The sequence below is a fragment of the Oryza sativa genome, chromosome 5 (assembly GCF_034140825.1).
Source record: "Oryza sativa Japonica Group chromosome 5, ASM3414082v1".
NCBI lineage: Eukaryota > Viridiplantae > Streptophyta > Magnoliopsida > Poales > Poaceae > Oryza > Oryza sativa.
Genome location: NC_089039.1, coordinates 8,632,935 through 8,652,684, shown reverse-complemented (window position 1 = coordinate 8,652,684; position 19,750 = coordinate 8,632,935). Strand labels below are relative to the sequence as shown.

Below are 19,750 nucleotides of genomic sequence, written 5' to 3'. Positions count from 1 at the left end.
TTCGAATTGTGCGTGGGTTCTACTCCATATTAAACGGTGTGCATCATTTCTCAAGGGTCCAATATTTCGTTTGGATTTCACCAGCCAAATTTCACCTCTCCTCCAAACCGCTCGCTTTATGTCAAATTCGAATTTCAACCCAAACCGGCAAACCCTAATATTCCAATTTCTGGGATAGGAGGATACGGGCCGATAGGAGGCCTATATGGGCCTATTGGGCCGGGCTCCACCGGAGCAAACCCCCTCACATCATAGGGGGACTTGGCCATCGCCGCCGGCAGCCACGCCGCCGCCGCCGCATCTCGCTCCCCTACCCCCCACCGCCGCAAGCCTCCCCGGCGGCGAACCTTACCGCCCCCGCAATGGCCGCGGACTGGATGTGGGCGCGCCGGTCGTGGGAGAAGTGGGCTGGGAAGCACGTCGGCGCTTCGGGTCTCCCCTCCTCCTCCTCCTCCCCCTCCTCTGCCGCTCTTCGCTGCTGCTGCTAACGAGTCGCCGTTGTTGGTGATCTTGCAGGGAAGCCGGTCAAGGCGGCGCTGCTGCTCAACTACGACCCGACGGGGCCGTCTCGCCTCCTCCCCGTCGTGTGAGTCTCCGATCCCCCATCCATCCCCAAATCACGGGCGGTGTTTGGCTACTTCTTGGTCGTAGGGTAGCAACCGTGTTTGTCCGTCTCCTTCGCCTCGATGTCACTAGGTTGTGGGACTGGGGGCACCGTGAAATTGTTGTTTCTGTTGAGGAGTATTTAGGGGGAAATTGTTTGGTTTATTTTGTTGGAGTTCTATATGACTTCAGCATTGTTCGTTTCCTGCCTCCGGTAGCAACTGAGTAATTTACAGGGCCTTCTAGTTTGATTGAAGGAGGATAGGGATTTTGATGGTTAATCATGAACTTAGTGATACTCATCGGTTTATAACCTACAACTCGATGACACAGTTGAAATGCCAATTTGATAAACAACAACGGCAGTTCCAAGAATGGTTTTCAGCTTGCTTGTTGGTAACTTTGGTTCGGTCTCATGTACTTTTGAATGTTTGATGATTGACAAAACACATATGTCCAGATTCGTAGCTAGAAATGCTTATATTTTTGGATGGAAAGAGTAGTTTATTTGTTCATGCATATAATGACAGGAACCAAGTATAAGCTGATATTTTTTTCTTATCTTTCTAACATTCCACTATGTTTACGTCATTCAGTTTGCTCTCAAAATTTGTAATGAAGAGCTGGTAGGGCCATATATTTTCTATATAAATGTACTTACTTAGTTATTATATACATAATTTACGGGAAGCTTGTTCATACAAAATTTTATCAGATCTCGCAGAACTAAATCAAGGAATACTTTACTAGATACGGAGTTTTGTAACTGAACAGCAGATGTGAATATATTAGATAGATTTCAGTGTCAAAGAAATGAACTTATTTGTTGTGATACATGAATGATGAAGATCCTAAGGTCGAAAATTTTCAAATATTCTTTTTTAACTGCCCAGAGCAGAGCAAGAAGGAACTGAACTGAAAGCTGTTGATCTGCTACCATTTCTAGACTTTGTTCGACGGAACAATCTGCAGATGGAATTCTTCTCTATTGGCTCAAACCGGTGTAAGAGACTCACATTATGAATCTGAATCAACCGTACCACTCATAGAAACGTCAAACGCTAATTTTATATTTGTTATCTCCAGCAATATTGTGATTGCCAGTTCTGCATTTACAGATTTGGTCACCTCAATCCATGAACACTGGTTCTGTGCTCGTTGCGTTAATGCAGTACAGCCAGAAGGTGAAGGTGTTATAGTTATGGAGATTGGAGCTTACTTGTTAGTTTGTATGTACGTATCTCATTGTTCAACTTTTGATTTACAGAACTCTAAATACCAGGTTTCCTTTAATTACTTCCATTATACAAATGTGTTCCTGCCAAAAATTTATTTTACTGGCATTGCTATCTGAATGCACAGGTATGATGGTTCTCTTGGTTCTGCTTCACAAGCAATGGTGGCTGTTGATCAGTTTGCATGGCACTTTAATCGAAGAACTCACTAACTGCTGATTTTTGTTAGTTTCAGGTGTGAGATCTGAGATGAGTCTAGACATTGTTGATTGAAATCATTCTTCTAAACTTTAGTGTAACTGCCTAATATTACTGTTCTCTTGGGTTTAGTTGTAATCGCTATTAGCTGTTTTCTGTAAGACAGATGTGTTTGAGGCAATTTAACTAAACTTATTAGGGCATATCTACTCGGTAGTCGTAAGTCCACATAAGCTTTGTATATTTTGTGAGAATGCTTTAGGTTTTGAATATTTGACCTGATGTAGTGGCGAGATATTCAATGGCATATCATTTAATGTTAAAGCTGACCATGTTTGTAAGAACGAAAGGGAGAAAATATGTCAGATTTTCCTATTCTTGTTATTAATGTAGGTGTGTCTAGGACATAAAAACTGAACCGAAGTAACTAGTGAAGTGAAGAGTTTTAATTTAATATTTGCCTATCATACAAGTGCTAAATGTATTGAATATAATTATTTGTAAGGTAGTACCTTGCACATATCTTCATCTATCGGACCTGTTCGATGCACTGATTGTCGTTAGGTAATGAACTGAACTCTGAAGCTAGCGATATCCTTCCAAGCATTGCCAAGTGCAAATGACAGAAAACAGCGTACTCCCTCCATTTTAAATTATTCTAACTTTTAAAATTTGTGTCAAGATACTTATCATTCTCACGTTAGAAAGCACTTGCGTCTTTCTCTTAATTTGTACCCTTTATCAATGCAACTATAGTAGTACTTTGAAAGGAATTTTTAATGCTTGCTTTAAAAAGATGATTAAATTATAATTAATAAGGGTATCTTAGGAGATTTACTATAACAAGAAGTAAATTGAAAAGGAGGGAGTATATTAAGCGGTGATGATCACAAGAAAAAGAGGCAAAATTGGTTCTTGAACATTTGCATTAATTGGCACTCATTCACCAAAACATACCACAATATAATTCTCATATTGCCTGAAAGACGCTACTCTCTCTATGCCAAAAATGCAATATTATAATATGTTTTATCCTATCCTAATTTGTTATATTTTAAAACGGAGTAAATACATTTTAACCAATCTCATTTATACCAATACAAATACAAAGCGATTAGAATGCCCTTCACTTTAGCGAAATTCAAATGTATTGATTGCTTCAAAGATAAAGTCTTTATGGTTAAAATAAAATGTGCTAAAAATATAATAAATCACTAAGGACAGGAAATAGTCTACCACCACACTTATTTTCTTATGGAAGTCTGAAAATCAGCCCTAACTATTTCTTTCAAACTAGATACTATTCACCCATTGACTCTCCCCTCTCCCCTCCCCTAGACCTTTTAGCTTTTTACTTATATAGAAGTCTGAAAATCTACCCTAATATTTTTTTTAACCTAGATACTCTTTCCGTACTTGTAAAGGAAGCCGTTTTGGACAGTGACATGGTCTTCAAAACACAACTTTAACTTCTTGTTTCTATAAAAATATTTATTAAAAAGTGATATGTGTATGATTTTATAAAAGTATTTTTCAAGACAAATCTATTCATATAATTTTTACGTTTTCAAACTCAACAACTTGAGAGTTATTTATGATTTATCTCCCAAGGTTTAACTTAAACATTGTCATAACTGACTTCCTTTACGAATACGGAGAGGGTACTATTCACCGATTGAGTCTCCCCGGCCCCTCTCCTAGACTTTTAACTTGTTACCTATGTATGAAAGTCAACCCTATATTTTTTTTCAGGCTAGACTATTAATCCCTTGACTTTTCAAAACATTCACTTTACACCCTTCAACCTAAACCTGGCTGTTATTTAGTTATAAATAAATTAGTATATCAAATATAAAATATCATTCAAATACATTCTAGCGAAAATATAACCATACAACTTTCGTTCACCATAGTTGAACAATTTAGAAAGGATTAAGCTTCACAATTACTCCAGTTCAACGAATTATGAAGATTAAGCTATCACGGTCCACTGAGTTTATGGGAATTAATCTGAGTTTATGGGGATTATTTAGTGAAGAACCAACCACCGAGTAGATCACTTCCGTGCAAGTTGGTTGACAAGTATAAAAGCATGACCCAAACAAACATACACTTAAACATAGATTCAGCTAACCTTAATGGACAATGACGATGTAACTGAACTGCTTCAAGTGTAATCATGCATTTGTCTCCCACAATTAAATACTAAACCAAGATCAAATCCAAGCATTAATGTCTGGATTGAGTGCTGCCTTGTACATGTCTCCAACAACAAGAAGAAAGTCAATATTAACAACCCCAACTCTTACTCCTCCTCATTGGCCAAATGGTCATCACTCTGTCTTCTGGACAAAACAAAAACAAACAAATAAATTATCCTGTGAATTAACTATGCTGCTAATTGCTTCAGCTACCCTATAATGCATGTAATTAATTAACATTGCAATTAAGCACATAAGTTAATCACCCACATGTACAGGTGTTACTACATTGCAAAGATGAACATGCATTAATTTGGGCATATGCACTTGATAATTTTTGAGCTAGAGCCTAGAGGGTTAGCATGTTCTTGTCCGGGATCTCGCCGGCGGTGCACCATGACCTGCAGCCGGGCGGCCGTAGTCCGTACGACGGCGACGACGGCGACCGCACGCTGGTGGTGCTGCTCACCTTCGGCATCTTCTTCTCCTTCGTCATCCTCTACCTCGTCGCCGGCCTCATCTGGGCCGTCGTCATCACCGCCGCCGCCGTCGTGCTGTCCTTCCTCTACCTCAGGGTCCGGCGGCGGCGCGCCGCCGTGGGCGGCACGGCGGCGGCGGCGGCGCCCAACGACGTGGTCTTCATCGTGGGGGCTCATCAGGCTGCTCGGAGCACCGGCAGCAGCGGCGGCGGCGGTGATGTCGCCGCCGCGGCCATCGTGTCGGCGATCCCGGCGTTCGAGTACAAGAGGGTGAACGGCGGCGGCGGCGAGGACGGCGGCGCGGCGGCCGGGTCGGGGTGGGCGCAGTGCGTGATATGCCTGGGGCTGGTGCAGGTCGGCGAGGTGGTGCGGCGGCTGCCGGCGTGCAAGCACATGTTCCACGTGGAGTGCATCGACGCGTGGCTGAGCTCGCACTCGACTTGCCCGATCTGCCGCGCCGACGTCGTCGACGAGCTCGCCGCCGCCGCCGCCGGCGGCCGGTTAGAGCTGCCGGTTTGATCGATCAGCTCAGCTCAGCTGCTGGCTGATGCTGCCATTGGAGATTAGCTAGCTGTTGCTTGTTGTGTCAGATTATCATGTTAATTTAGTTCGAGATGAAGCTTGACAAGTTGACATAATGTACAGAATGTTTACCTATTGATGATAATCTAATGTGTATATATATTCATGTATAATTTTACATTACATGATAGTATTGCTGGTTCCATTTTAGGCTTTCTCTTTCTCCCTACGGAACTGAACTAATTCATATGAAATTCATAACAGAATTCCTGTAGAATTGAGAATTTGAGATTGTATAGATGTGCACGCTATTGGCTTTTGCAAGAGTTTTCTTAGCAAAGACTTTGGTCGAAAAACAAGAAAAAGTCACGACGAGGAGATCGACTGCTAAGGCAGGTTACAAAATGAGATCATTAATTCAAATTGAAGTTTGGCTGGAGGGCGCCACTGCAACGGCTCCAGTGCTGAGGATGAAGAGTGCACATGTTGCTGCTTCAAAAAGAACATATTCCACTTCTTTTGCTAGCCTTCAGGACAGCAGTGCAATGCACTAGTTTTATGTTGCTTAATTTGTGTTTCTTTGGACTCCATGATTTAAACTTTGTAGGACACCATGGACTTTTTTGAGATACGTTTCACCGTTCATCTTTATTAAAAAAATTATGTAATTATTATTTATTTTATTGTGACTTGATTTATCGATTTATTACCGAATGTTTCTTTAAGGATGATTTAAATATTTTTATATTTACATAAAAAATTTAAATAAGATAAATGATCAAGCATCATACATTAAAAACGAAGATAGTAGTTGCTAAAACTTTGAACAGACTTTCCTACGAATGTGTGAGCGAAGGATGGGATGGCATTCCCAGCGCATCATTCAGCGTATTTCATGTCTGCTTTTGTAAAATCAGGCAAAGGCTTCCTTAGCCCACAGTTTTAATCCTATAGCTAACTTATCATTTGCTAAGTCCCTTTGTAATAAAATAAAACAAAATTGACTTTTGCAAGGTTAGTCACCGTGATTCTTTCCGTGAGGTGTGAAAAGTACTCTCACGGGTTAGCTTGTTAATTTTCCCCTTTTGAGTGGAGAATTCTGACACGCTCCATCTAATAATGGGCATGTTCGGCTGCCGGGGCTACGGCTACGCCACTTCTAGCACGAAGCTGCACTCCCAATATATAATGACTAATCGTCGACAGGTTCAGAATTTAATGGTGGTTTCATATATAATCTCTATGTATGAAATCGTTAGTTATTCATCATATTCAAAATTTAATATAAATATAAAAAAATAAGTCATTTAAATTACCTTTGGCGTGATAAAACACGTAACAACAAATATATATACTTACATAATTTTAAACTAATAAGACAAATGATGGAATGGTTTCATATATTGAAAAATAAAGATACGGAGTATTATATTTCTTTTTTTTATCAGTGCTAAAGGATTTGACTTTTTTGAGCCATCGACCGTCCGTACGTGTTCTAGCTAGTTCGCTAGCTAGTGTTCGCGAGAGCGACTTGTGACTGAATTTGACAATATCAAAATTCGGATATGCCGTACATGTGCTTTTACACGTACAACGCTGCAAGAGGATGACAGAATATTGATATGACGTGTCGAACACCTGGAAGCCTTGAGCAACCCAACTTATAACCATCGTTCTTTTTATATAAACTAAAAAAATACCGGTATGTTGCGAAGATGAAGGCTATCTTAATCTTATTATTATTATATGGTTTAGCTAAAATGAAATTCATTGTAGGAATTTGCTTGGATATTGCTTTTACAAGATCATGAGCTACAATTAGGAGTCCAATCATCTTAAATTAGCATATGAGTTTTTTAAAGAGATCTCTTATATGACTCTTATATTTTCAAAAGCAAATGAATTTAAAATCTACTCAAATACAAATCTGAAATTCCAAAAGCGAATGAACTTGAAAACTAACTTAAACACGGATGACGTATCAAAGTACCGGCAAAAATATCTTTAATTTTTATAATAGTAGAGATATATGTTAGTAAAATTGTAGTTTTGTTATACTCCCTCCGTTTCAGGTTAAAAGACGTTTTGACTTTGATCAAAGTCAAACAATTTAAAGTTTGACTAAGTTTATAGACAAATATAGTAATATTTATAATACCAAATTAGTTTCGTTAAATCAATAATTGGATATATTTTTATAATAAATTTATCTTGGGTTGAAAATATTATTATTTTCTTTTACAAACTTAGTCACACTTGAAGCAGCTTGACTTCGATCAAAGTCAAAACGTCTTATAACCTGAAACGGAGGGAACGGAGAGAGTACTATAGTAGAATTTTTTAAGTGATAATCTTGAGACTAGAGAACTGATCATATTTACTATTTCTAATTCATCAGTCAGACGGAGCGGGAGCAATAGTTTTAATTTTAAGTTGGTTCAGGATATTATTGTTTTAAGTTGGTTCAGGATATTATTGTGCTTGGATATGATTTGGATTTGCTATAATTTTTTAAAATTGGTAGGAGATAAGGTCTGACACACTGACTGGTTTAATATATTAGTAATGTGAATAATTAGATCTATTATTACTTGTTGGATCCAACCCTCGTTTCCTTTTTTTTTTTTTTTCATGTTTGGGTGACTACGACAAATATCTTGGTTGATGATGTAACAGAGGTAAAGAAAAAAATTGCTTGGAGACAACACATTTGTCTCAACAATTGGATACAGAGACGCGTGTCTGAGTTCACCCAACCAAATCTTCAGTCACCAGAAAAAAAGGAAAGGAAAATGTCGAACTAGCCCAAGCATATATAATTTCTGATTTTTGTAGCTTGTTCAAGTACAAACCATGATTCTATTTTGTATGAAATTGTACTATCGCTCCTGTCATGTTGCTGATTATATAGATGAGAATCCAAAGTGTTGCGAGAGATTTACACAACGAAATACTACACTTGTAATGTCCCAGATACATTTGTTTTGTATGAAGGCGGATTCGTTTTATGGTTTTGTGCAAGCTATCTTAGATCAACCATGGAAATGCTAAATAAAAAATTAAATTGTAAGCTAATAAATCCAGGCAAACTATGTTAATGATTAGGTTGCCTTGTGTCCTTTGAACTATGTCAAAATGATGTGGCTTAACCAGAAGAAAAAGAGAGATTTCATAATGATATACCCCATCCATTCAAAAAAAAAATCCAATCTAATTAAAGTTAAGACATTAAGACACAACATAATACAACGAAACTGAATTGTCATGTCACATCCTTAGCTAGGTTGGGTTTTTCTATACGGAGGAAGTAATAAATACTCCCTCCGCATTTTAATGTATGACGTCGTTGACTTTTTGATCAACGTTTGACCATTCGTCTTATTCAAAAAAGTTATGTAATTATTATTTATTTTATTGTCACTTAATTTATCATCAAATATTCTTTAAGTATGGCATAAATATTTTTGTATTTGTATAAAATTTTTGAATAAGACGAATGGTCAAACGTTGTTTAAAAAGTCAACGGCGTCATACGTTAAAATACGGAGGGAGTAATAAAGGATTGGAAGAAAAAAAAGGAAAAGGTTGTGTAGGACAACTACTCACCCTTGTACCTAACATTTTAGACCAAATGCAGGGCTGAGAGCAACAGTGATAGGAAATTTGAAGCAAATGAAATTGTCTATTTACGTCATGACAACATTTGCGAAAAAAAAAACCTGTCAATTTCTCTTGAAACCCTCACCAGAAAGAGACAATAACGAATTACGTATAGCTGCTCAAACTTAAGAGCATCATCAAAAGTCCAAATAGCCAAGGAAGGGGAAAATGGGATGATGGAGGCTTTGTTTCTGCGGGTTTTTAGCAGTTATAATTTACAAAAAAAAAAAAAATGCATCGGTAGCTTTTGCTGTTCAAAGCGAAATCGACAATAACAAACAAGATGAGATACAGCAGGCACCTAGATTGTTATAAATCTTACAGCTCATTTTATTTCTCGGAGGCAATACAGATCGATCAAAGCAGCTACCCAACTATATCCACAGATTCAACTCCTTATGCGCTCTTCATTTGCTGCATCAATCACAAGAACAAGATGGAACCAGCTCAAAGATCAATTAGGCGCACAAACTCAAACTGGACTAGCATGTCATGTATGCTCAACCACTCAGGCAATGGAGTTTCACTTAGAAGATCAAGATATAAGCTAAGGTCGTTCGAATTGTCTATTGAATGATGTTCTTTTCCAAACCCCAAAACAGGACGTGCACATATATCCATATTAATTTCATTTACCCTTCAAGTGATGTTTATTTGTAAACCCCAAAAGATGATAGTGGAAACTCTTGGTCTTTCTTTTTTTACATTTTGTGCTTTCATGCTTGGCTGTATTAGCAACCAAAGTATCTTCTGATTCTTGCCATGTTGAAAAAAGTTTACAAAATTTCCAAACAAAACCCAAAAATTTTCAGGTTGCTTCAAATGTGTGTACTAGTGTAGTTTATGTTACTTTCAGTTGCAATGGTTCCTCTAAAAAAAAGAAGTAACGTTAGGGTGCATTGCAAATATTGAGATTTAGAATGTATATAGTATACACACATACCGTTTTCTCTTCTTCAATCTTAGCCTTGATATAAGAATAGAGTGCAACACCAGCTATGGCAATGCAAGTGCCAATTCCTGTTTGTGTGGTGATCTTGTTGCCTGTTCAACATTAAGTTCACCAAGTATTACACAAAAACATCAGATCATTTGCACACTAAAACTATGTATATGAAGTTCTACAAAAAAAGAGTACAACACTTGCCAATGGCAAGAACAAGAATATGCATACTGATCGACAATCATTATGAAAGATTAAAATTAAAAGTACCGAATGCAATGATTGAGAAGCCAATGACGAAGACACGTTTTAACACATTGCCAACAGCATGTGTTAGAGGGGTCACCCTTTCTAATGTGTTTGTAGCAACCTGGATAAAAGAGAGAATACCAACTATCATCACAAAATGGCAGAAAATTTATCCATATTTGCCTAATACTATGATTTATTTCTATATCTGAACAACTATAAAAAGTTTTAGTTTCAAAATATTGATAGTTACGAACTTACGATGTGGGAAATGCTTGTTTTTATTCTTGACATGTGGACTAAGTTATTTGAGGATGTTGTTTGTAATAGTGATTAAAGTTGTTTTTAACCTTCATCTATAAACCATGTTGTTTCATGATATTCTTGATCTATGGGCAAATTATGACATTAAGCTATTTACCTGGTTATAAAGGTGATAGAACAAGCCCACCACAAGGAGATTAGAAACCAACTTTGCTAATCCAACTTTAGCAATAGCATCTTTGAATCCATGCTGCACTAGTTGAGGTCCTTCAATCTGCAAAATTTGTGTTATAAAGAATCAACATGAAAGTCAATGATAATGCGTAGGTGACTTTAAAGGTATCTTGCGGACTTAAGAAATCATGAGAAAGGGCATGTAGCCTAGTGGTTGCAGTGACCTGAGTAGTACCCCAAGGTCTTGAGTTCAAATCTTCATAGGAGCGAATTTCAGATTGTATTGTTTGAGGGGCTAAGTTCCTAATTTAAATGGTTATATATATCCGATTGGATATAGAGGCCGGGTAAAAAATACCTTCTCTAAAAAAAAGAAATCATATAAAAGAATTTTATTAACCACACTACTATGGGCTAAGGCCCTGCGGGTAGCTGAGCATGCCTTCCTACAGTACGGTTAGTTCACATGAGCAGTACCTACATCTATGGTTTAACCTTGCCTTGCCTCAAGAGCCTGTACCACATCATGCAAGGGACCTGCCAATAGCTAGATGAGTGGGAATCCCTACCCTTGATCCTCACAACCAGTACATTGTACCATCAGTCCAGGGACTAATACCAAAGACAAATGCATAAGACATGTACAGGCGAACATCAAAATTGGATTAGGCCACTTGCAGGCCTGTCAACCATACATACACCTATACAAACAGCATATAAGCATGAGCACATTTCTAAACAGACGTTCCAATTTCCTCTGGAGGGACAGGGAGAGGCCGGTACAGGCCAGGTTAGTTAGCAGGGCAGGAATACAAAACATATTATTTGGTTTGTCCAATTTCCTCCCAAATGTGGCCACCAACCACAGCTAATTAACAGGAAGCTGTGACATCAGTTTCAAGTTTTCTCAACCTCACAAGCAGAGTGATTTTCATTTCTTAGTAGTCAATCATGATGTTCAAATTACTTTAGTAGCAAGGTTACAGTGGATCTCCGATTATTTTCAGACTATTTCTCTACCGCTCTGCGCTTTGGACCCAGTTTGAACTTTGAAGGCATTGTGCTCTGCTGCAACATGGAATCTGGAATGAGAAAACAACAGGAGCTTTGCAAAAAGTAAACTGCTAAAATCACTTTTTCTAATATGTATTCGCAAACTGTAATAAATGGTTATTATCAGGGTTATAGAAAAACAACAACAATTTTGAGTAAAATCCTGCTCCTAGGCTGGTATTCCACGCAGGTAATATCTTAAATTTCTAATTTTAAAAGTAAATGCAGTTACTTGCTTACTGCAAAAGATCATGTGCAAGCACATGAAGCGATGTTTCGTGATGGAACTAAATTTTCAAATGTTGTGCAGTTTTTCAAAGGGATAGAGGAACAGTGGTTTGAGCATGAAAGGGAAAATTGGATTTTACCATGTCAGAACACATGATTAGGGTAATTAGAGAAATGGAGGTGTTGCATACACTAGGTAGTTTTGACCTTAGGAGGAAAATCAGGAATTGTTGTCAAATGAATACAATCATTGTGACCATCTTTCTTTATGCCCCCACATTAGTCTGAATTGAAAAAATGCCTTATATTATTTACCAACAAACACAAGAGTTGCATGCATGCATAAATCACAACTACTTGCAAGAGTATTGCAAAACATGGTTACTCACAACAATGAACTCCTAAAAATTGCTAAATTATGTAGTGGTTTACTGGTTTATGGATCAAATTCTATCCTTGGTGGTTGGCAATTGTAGAACACATGCATGATATTCTTTCGTAGTTTCTTCAAATTCATATAATCAAAATTTGCCTTTTTTGTAACATACGCAATATGGTCAGTGCACAAAATCCAGGCCAGGTCAGAAAAACTGGTAACTACTAGTTACTAGTTCTCTCCATGGATTCGAACTGTAGACTCTGGTCATTACACTCCTTTACTTGTTTTCCTACATAGTGAATACTGAATAATTTTCTACTGTATTTCAAATCCTCTCCAATAAATCAACGACAAAATATCATCAGCACAGTGATAAACAACAAGATGGTGAGAACTTGATAAATATGCTATGCTTAACATCGGCTATGTTGCGATATGCCTTTTTAGGTATCTATAGACCTATATGCTACCAACAGCTGAAGTGTTAAATATGTAACAAACATGCATAAAGATAAAATTAGACTTACAATAATTGCAGGAGGGATGCAGACAAGGAGAGCAATTATTGAGATGTACGCATACAGGTTGGTGCTATCCATGTCAGTCTGTGATAAAGAACAGCAACAAAGTAAAAAAATGAAACGGGAGTATCAAAAGGAAGAGTGAATATGCATGCAGATCATTAGAGGTAACAAGCAAACCATAGCCTTCTTGGAATAAACGCTCCGTAATGTGAAGGAGATATTAGAAATCATGGCATTAACGAAACCAGTCCAATTGAATGAAAGTTCAGTGAGAGATGCCATTGAAACACCTGATTATTTCAAAACAGAATATACTCCAAATGATTACCAATGCACAGAAGTAGAGATGCTATAGAGACAACTAGAAAGTCCTAAAACATAATATGCTTGAAATGATTAAAGATGCATGGAGGCTGTGAGGAATGTTACTGAGACAACTGATAGTAAAGAGTATCCCTGGTTCCCTGGTCATCTTATATAATATCTAGAATATTAATATTAATTTCCTATCTAAGCATGTCATGGAGGAATCTGTGGAATTAAGCAATAAACAGTGAAATAATCAAACTGTAGTTTCTCCAAGGTTCTTCAATCTCATCTTTAGTCTGTTCCCTCCTCCCGAATAACCAAGGCAGCTCAGCCTACCCCCCCCCCCCCCCCCACAAAGCCCACACACAGAGTTGCGTTTATCGCACGATAAGGTAGGTTTCATTAAGCATGCCATCGTGTAGCACACCACTTATTGATATGCCATTGTAATATCATGATGACCAGAATTCAGGAGAAAGAAATGGTCATTACGCTATAGGAATTAGAGAGAAATAAGAAAGAAATAAAGAAGGCACAAGGCCCAACCTACTAGGAACATGTGTCCACTCTGCACAACAGAAAGGACTATAAGTATCAATTTGGCTCTTTCTCATTTGCCCTCATCATAAGGCAAGGCATCTGATCATGGAAATGTTACTGGAGTGCTTGGATGCTGAGGCATCACCTGCACAGGGGCCTTGACAACCATGAAACCTACTTTCATATGTCCTTATTTGCATTGATGTTAAGATACAAGTGATGTACTGCTAGGAACACAAGCAAAAGGCATAATGAGATTACCTATCACAACCGGAGCAAGAGATAACCACAGCGTCAATGGAACTTGCTGGCCAAGGATAAACTGTGAAGCAGCCGCATTGAAAAATGGTTCAAGAGCTGCAATCATTTTATTTGCAGGAAAAATCTCAGCATAAAGAAGAAACGCAAAAGGCCAAAAATACAAAAATAAAATCAAGATACTGTTGCAGTACCTTTAATGGTGTGGGCAAATGAGACAGCTACAGCAGCAAAGGACACGGTGCTTGTTACATGACCAATAGCATGGCAGACAGCAACTGGGAACAGTAGCTTCAGAACCGTTGAGTTGATCGGCTACAAAAGTTCAAACTTTCCCAAGTTTGACTATTGCCTTCCAGAAATGATATCATTAACGTAAAAAATTTTGGATATGAAACAACTGATGATACATACAAATATACAACTTTTTCAGTATGTATACTAGCTTGATGTATTTAGGGAGTTTTTTGTGGATTCTACTTTGATAAGTTTGGCAATTTGTTGCCAAACTTGGGATGCCACACTTTCTTAACCCCATGTCCAATATGCCATTGATACAAGTTCTCAAATTTTGCGCATCAATTTTCTTGCCACAAAAATCATGGTATGCCACATTATTGGGACAACTAGAAGTGCGCATATGTGTTTAGACGGAAATTTATTTTCCTTATACTAAAAGCATAAAAAAAACTAATTTTCCAACAGGAAATAAGATTTTATATATGTATCAGTAAGTTGATGTGAAGTCGGAGCAAGGATGAGAATGTAGAACGGCTATCACCACCAATTACTCCAATATTAAAAGTAGAGAAAGAGTGGCAAACTGCAGCAATTTACCAAATGAGCCCTTAGGCTGTGTTCGCATGTGGTGGATGGGAACTTATTCCCTCCGCACAGAAAACGGAGCGGTCCATTAGCGCGTGATTAATTAAGTATTACCTAATTGTTTTTCAAAAATGGATTAATTTGATTTTTTTAAGCAACTTTCTTATAGAAACTTTTTGCAAAAAGCACACCGTTTAGCAGTTTGAAAAGCGTGCAAGCGGAAAATGAGGAAGAGGGGTTGGGAACAAGGGGTTGCAAACACAGCCTTAACCCTTTCTTTTACAAGTGCTCTTCACATGATTTTCATCGACATCTAAAGTTCGCGGACACCAGTAGCAAGTCAAAGACTTGAAATCTAGTAGCTGGCTGCCGATCCTCCCTTCCCCTCTACAAGGTAGACATATAACCAAAATACTTGAAAATGCCCTAATGTAGGAGATCAGGTAATATTGATCCTAATTGAACACAAACAGGTAAAGCCACAGAAAAAAATTATTCCTGGCCTGTTTAAATCCAATTTACGTATTCGTCCAGAACGCTTGTCAGTCAGAAACATCACACATAAGAATGAATAAGTGATTTTGTTATATTTTGAGGGCCATAAAGCATTTCATTATAGGTTTTCAGCTAATGGAGATGTAAAAGACCAGCAATTTTGCTCTATCATGGCTGCACATTATTTGACAATTGCCATTGGCAATGATATATGTTGACCAACAACCCCTAATAATTTTGTGTATTCATGCTCATTATTGAAAGGAATCATGGTTGAAGAAGGGCATGGGCATGAGAATACCGCGCGCTTTGGGAGACCAAAACTCCAGCCGACAAGGCAGTACAAGACTCCTACCAAAAGATGGCTCACCGACACAAAACTATATTAACAAGAAAGAGGTTTTAGATCATGAAGATGCATGTTGTCACATGAAAGGAAAAAGAAAAGGAGGCACACATATAAAGCAAACGTACTATGGATAGGGGAAGTAGTCGAAGATCTTCTTGTTAAGGATGTTAAATATCACGTTCAGAAAATACCTACAAAATCATATTGTGAATTGGCAATAGCTAAACCACATTAGGCAGCAACTTCTCAGTTCGCTCACCTGCAATTGTAAATTCTAAAGTGCGCTCAGGTGAGTAAGCATACCACATGAAGAAAAAGAAACCGGTGACAAGAGCAGGGTATCTCTCTGCAAATCCCACAGGCTTTGCTTCCCTGTAAAGTGTAATAGCAATTTCTCAGTTCCCGAAATTGAAGTTACATATACAGGGTGGTGAGAAGAATTGGAATTAGTTCAAATAGAGAATGATCACTTAAAAGTTTGGCACGGTTCTTTTGTTTAGGAGGCGTTGTCCAACTAGTGAAAAAGTTACCGGATTCATAGCTTGTCCCTAATTGCTGCAAACCTATCTTCCTAGCTCTTAACTTTCCATTAATGAAAGAGCATGCTAGCCTATTGATTCAAAAAGAAAATGCATATCTACAAATATCCACTGAGAATAAAGTAACTCCATCGCCTAGACTCTACTGTCTTAAAAACTTGCCACAATCAGAACCTGTGTTGGAACATATGAGAACATAACAAGAATATAAATGCAGAAAAAAAACAAAACAGAAGATGAGAAAGCATAGAAACTTGGTGTTTGAGACACAGGAATTGTTATCCATCATTCCAATGGAATATTTCCCTTGTCTTCAGTTCATTTTTATTTTCCTTTGTGAAGTACATGAAAGAGCAAAACTTCAAAGGAATCTGGCCTATTCATCCATTCCAATTGCTACAATCGGTGAAAGAACACTTATCCGAGAGGGGAAAGCACTATATGTTTGTGTCTTTGTGATATGGGCCATTTGTCCAACAATAATTATAAATGAGTGGATATTTTGCAGTCACAAATAAATTGGACCAATCATCAGATGTATTCATGAACAATGCCAACTTTCCTTATTTGTTTCTTTTTAAAAGTATTCATTTTTCAGTAAAGGACTCATGTGCTATATAGAAATTATGGTTAACACTAAGTTAATGTAAACTCCAAAACAGACCTTAAAAAGTGCACACGACTCTGAAAAACTCAAATCAGCCTTATCTGACCTCCATTGGTTCATGATGGAATACAAATAGAAATCACGAAGGGAATTTCAAGGTCCCAAATGCAAGTAATTGTCCATGCATAGCCTAGCGGCATATTTTGCCAGCTACTCTAAAATCGACCCATACATTGTTCCTTGCCAGTTATCTAATTTGAATGCTCTTTTAGTTAGTATTTGACTCTTCTCCTAATTCAATAGTGAAATATATAAGAAACCAATTCCTCATACATATATTTGGTCCAGTAATGAACATCGCTACACTACTCATTCAGCTTAGAGTAAAGTCCATCACCGGTCCCTAAACTTGTACCGTTGTGTCATCCCAGTCCCTAAAATCGCAAATCGACCGTTCAGGTCCTCAAACTTGTTCGACTATGTCATCCCGGTCCCTAAACTTGCAGATCACTCGTTTAGGTCCTCCAACTTGTTCAGCTGTGTCACAACGGTCCCTAAACAGGACGGTCTAAAAACTTTATATAAAAAATAATTCATAACTTTTTCATGTGAACTCTAATGAAGACAAACTTTATATCAAAATTATAGCTCTCGACGCGACTTACAACTTTGTAGTTGAAAAGTTTTTGAATTAAAACTGTTTAGGGTCCCAAAATATTGTTGCATGTTTATAGATTTTGAAATTTTATAGATCGCGTCGAGGGCTACAAGTTCGGTATAGAGTTTGTCTTCATTAGAGTTCACATGAAAAAGTTATGAATTATTTTTAAATATAAAGTCTTTAAACCGTCCTATTTGACCCAGATGATATTCAAATCCAAGTTTAGGAACCGGGGTGACACAACTGAACAAGTTGGAGGACCTAAACGAGTGATCTGCAAGTTTAGGGACCGGGATGACACGATCGAACAAGTTTGAGGACCTGAACGGTCGATTTGTGAGTTTAAGGACCGGGATGACACAGCGGTACAAGTTTAGGGACCGGTGATGGACTTTACTCTTCAGCTTATGAGGTGCTACTATAATCCCATAAACCATTTGCCCAATAGACAGAAAAAGAAAACTATCTTTGCCTCTTGAAAACGATCAAGGTATGCTTTCGAAGAGATAATACAACTATCATCTTCGGCTAGGACCGAGTTATCAGCATTCAGCAAACACCAAACAGCACAATGCTCTTTGCATAAGAATGTTTGAACGAGGACGGAGAAGGTGGGACCGTAGCGGCAGGCTGCAAGGGGGCACTAACCCGGTGGAGTCCAACGAGGAGGAGGAGGAGGAAGCAGCCGGGGTGCGGATGAGCCGCTTACCCCGCAGGGAAGGCAGCGCGCAAGTTGACGAACCGAGGAGGGGAGCAGGGCGGAGCTGCATCCGGCGGACGAGGCGGGCGCCATCCGATACGGGGCCGCTGAGCGACGTCGACGAGGCTTCCCCGGAGCGCAGCCGTCGAGGAACGGCGACGGCGGCGGCGCCGCCGACGGGCAGGAGGGCCCTGGCCGCCGCCATTTTTGGGGGGGGGGGGGGGGGGGGGGGGGGGGGGTTTACAGGGGAAGAGAGTGGAGGTGGAGGAGTGTGGGCGGAAGCGGGGTTTCGAGGATTTTTGGGATTTTGGGTGGTGGAGACAAGAGCGCGAGGATAGCGAACCAAACGATTTGGGTGAATGATTAAATTGCGAAAAGAATAGTGCAAATCATATTCCATATTGAAACTTGAAAAATCCAAAATAGACGTATGAGATTTATGCACGTTAGGATGAGTAAACTTTTATGGTTTACACTATATATTTCTTATAAAATTATGGCTATGAAAAACTAGTGAAGACCCTTGCCACGAAACTTTTATACAATGAAAGTGAAAAATATTAGGTCCAAAATTTATAAAACCATACGAGTTTTAGCATGCAACACATAATTCTGTGTATTGTTTCACAAAACAATTTAACCCAAATTTGACATGTGGAGTTTACCAGTTTTTTCATCTATCATACTTATTGCAGCATGTAAGAGTTTTCATCTACGACATGTCAAATCATATAAAACTATCATCCCACATGTCAGGTTTAAGTAGAAGTTGTCAATTTATATGATTTTGTGAAGAGTAGATTTTACTTTGGATCACCTTTTTATTATCGATGTTTCGCTTTGAATTACCCTTTAACCAATATTTTCACTTTTGAACCAGGCGCTTTTACCTTTGTGGCATTTTGGACCATCCTCAAGTATTTTATCCATCTACGTTCAATTTATCATATGTCACAGAAATCAGAAATGGTCGTACATATAGATGTGGAAGTTCATTGATTAGTAAGAGTCGACAAACTATCGTTCATATGCTTCAGAAGAGAGTATGGTAATCCAAAGTGAAATCATTGGTTAAACAGTAATCCAAAGTAAAATATCGGTAATCAAATGTGTCTCAAAGTAAATTTTACCATAATATATTGGATTATATGCTACTTACCAAATCCTATCTTAATATAAAGTTATCCCCCACTAACTCGTTAAGCTTAACCTGCAAAGATGCCACATCATCATCCACTAACAAGATGTCATATCATTATCCACTAATTAACAAGATGTCACATCATTATCCACTAACAATCATCACATTTAAACATCATGCAAACATGCTATATCTTTATAGTTTTTATAATTTAAGAGCTTTTCAAATACAAATATGTTAAATTATCATCCAACATAATTCACATAATGTTTCAATGTATATCTTTGTTATGTTTTATGATATCCTATATACTTATATAGTTCATCCTCACTTAGTGCTTAAATGATTAATCTATGGTCCAAATTATCTTTCTTCTTTTTTTCTCTAATTAAGTCATATCACATCAATTGTTTTAGCCTTTAGATGATTAATCTACGGTCCAAACTATCCCCCTATTTTTCTTCTTCCATAAAGTCATACCACCTTACTTTTTACGTTTGAATCACCATTCTACATACTATTTAAATTTAAATTATTATAAATCACATTAATTTACTTAATCTTAATGTTATCTAGCTATCTTACACGCTATTTTTTTTATTGTTATCATATTA

At 38.0% G+C, this 19,750-nt stretch overlaps 3 protein-coding genes across 4 annotated transcripts; 2 read left to right on the top strand and 1 right to left on the bottom strand.

Moving 5' to 3' along the window:
* The first annotated feature begins 236 nt into the window (after positions 1 to 236).
* On the top strand, positions 237 to 2,360 carry LOC4338192 (uncharacterized). Of its 2 annotated transcripts, none has more exons than XM_066311091.1 (5): positions 237 to 432; positions 517 to 586; positions 1,550 to 1,606; positions 1,690 to 1,836; positions 1,966 to 2,360. In XM_066311091.1, exons 1-5 carry the CDS (start codon positions 363 to 365, stop codon positions 2,048 to 2,050), a joined length of 429 nt encoding a protein of 142 aa, XP_066167188.1. In that variant the 5' UTR covers positions 237 to 362; the 3' UTR covers positions 2,051 to 2,360. The 2 variants fall into 2 exon arrangements, with proteins under 2 accessions (XP_066167188.1, XP_015638218.1); XM_015782732.3 differs by having other exon boundaries at positions 1,497 to 1,606; positions 1,722 to 1,836.
* Positions 2,361 to 4,155: 1,795 nt separating this feature from the next.
* On the top strand, positions 4,156 to 5,448 carry LOC9270242 (E3 ubiquitin-protein ligase EL5-like). The gene has a single exon (XM_026025276.2). The coding sequence runs from the start codon at positions 4,600 to 4,602 to the stop codon at positions 5,233 to 5,235; it is 636 nt and encodes a 211-aa protein (XP_025881061.1). The 5' UTR covers positions 4,156 to 4,599; the 3' UTR covers positions 5,236 to 5,448.
* Positions 5,449 to 9,003: 3,555 nt separating this feature from the next.
* On the bottom strand, positions 9,004 to 18,204 carry LOC4338191 (triose phosphate/phosphate translocator TPT, chloroplastic-like). The gene is made up of 12 exons (XM_015782227.3): positions 17,944 to 18,204; positions 15,792 to 15,860; positions 15,614 to 15,679; positions 15,441 to 15,519; positions 14,014 to 14,134; positions 13,823 to 13,918; positions 12,890 to 13,002; positions 12,716 to 12,793; positions 10,512 to 10,628; positions 10,112 to 10,211; positions 9,842 to 9,942; positions 9,004 to 9,312 (listed from the first exon to the last, which is right to left on the bottom strand). The coding sequence occupies exons 1-12, from the start codon at positions 18,198 to 18,200 to the stop codon at positions 9,295 to 9,297; spliced, it is 1,215 nt and encodes a 404-aa protein (XP_015637713.1). The 5' UTR covers positions 18,201 to 18,204; the 3' UTR covers positions 9,004 to 9,294.
* Between the last annotated feature and the right edge of the window lie 1,546 nt (positions 18,205 to 19,750).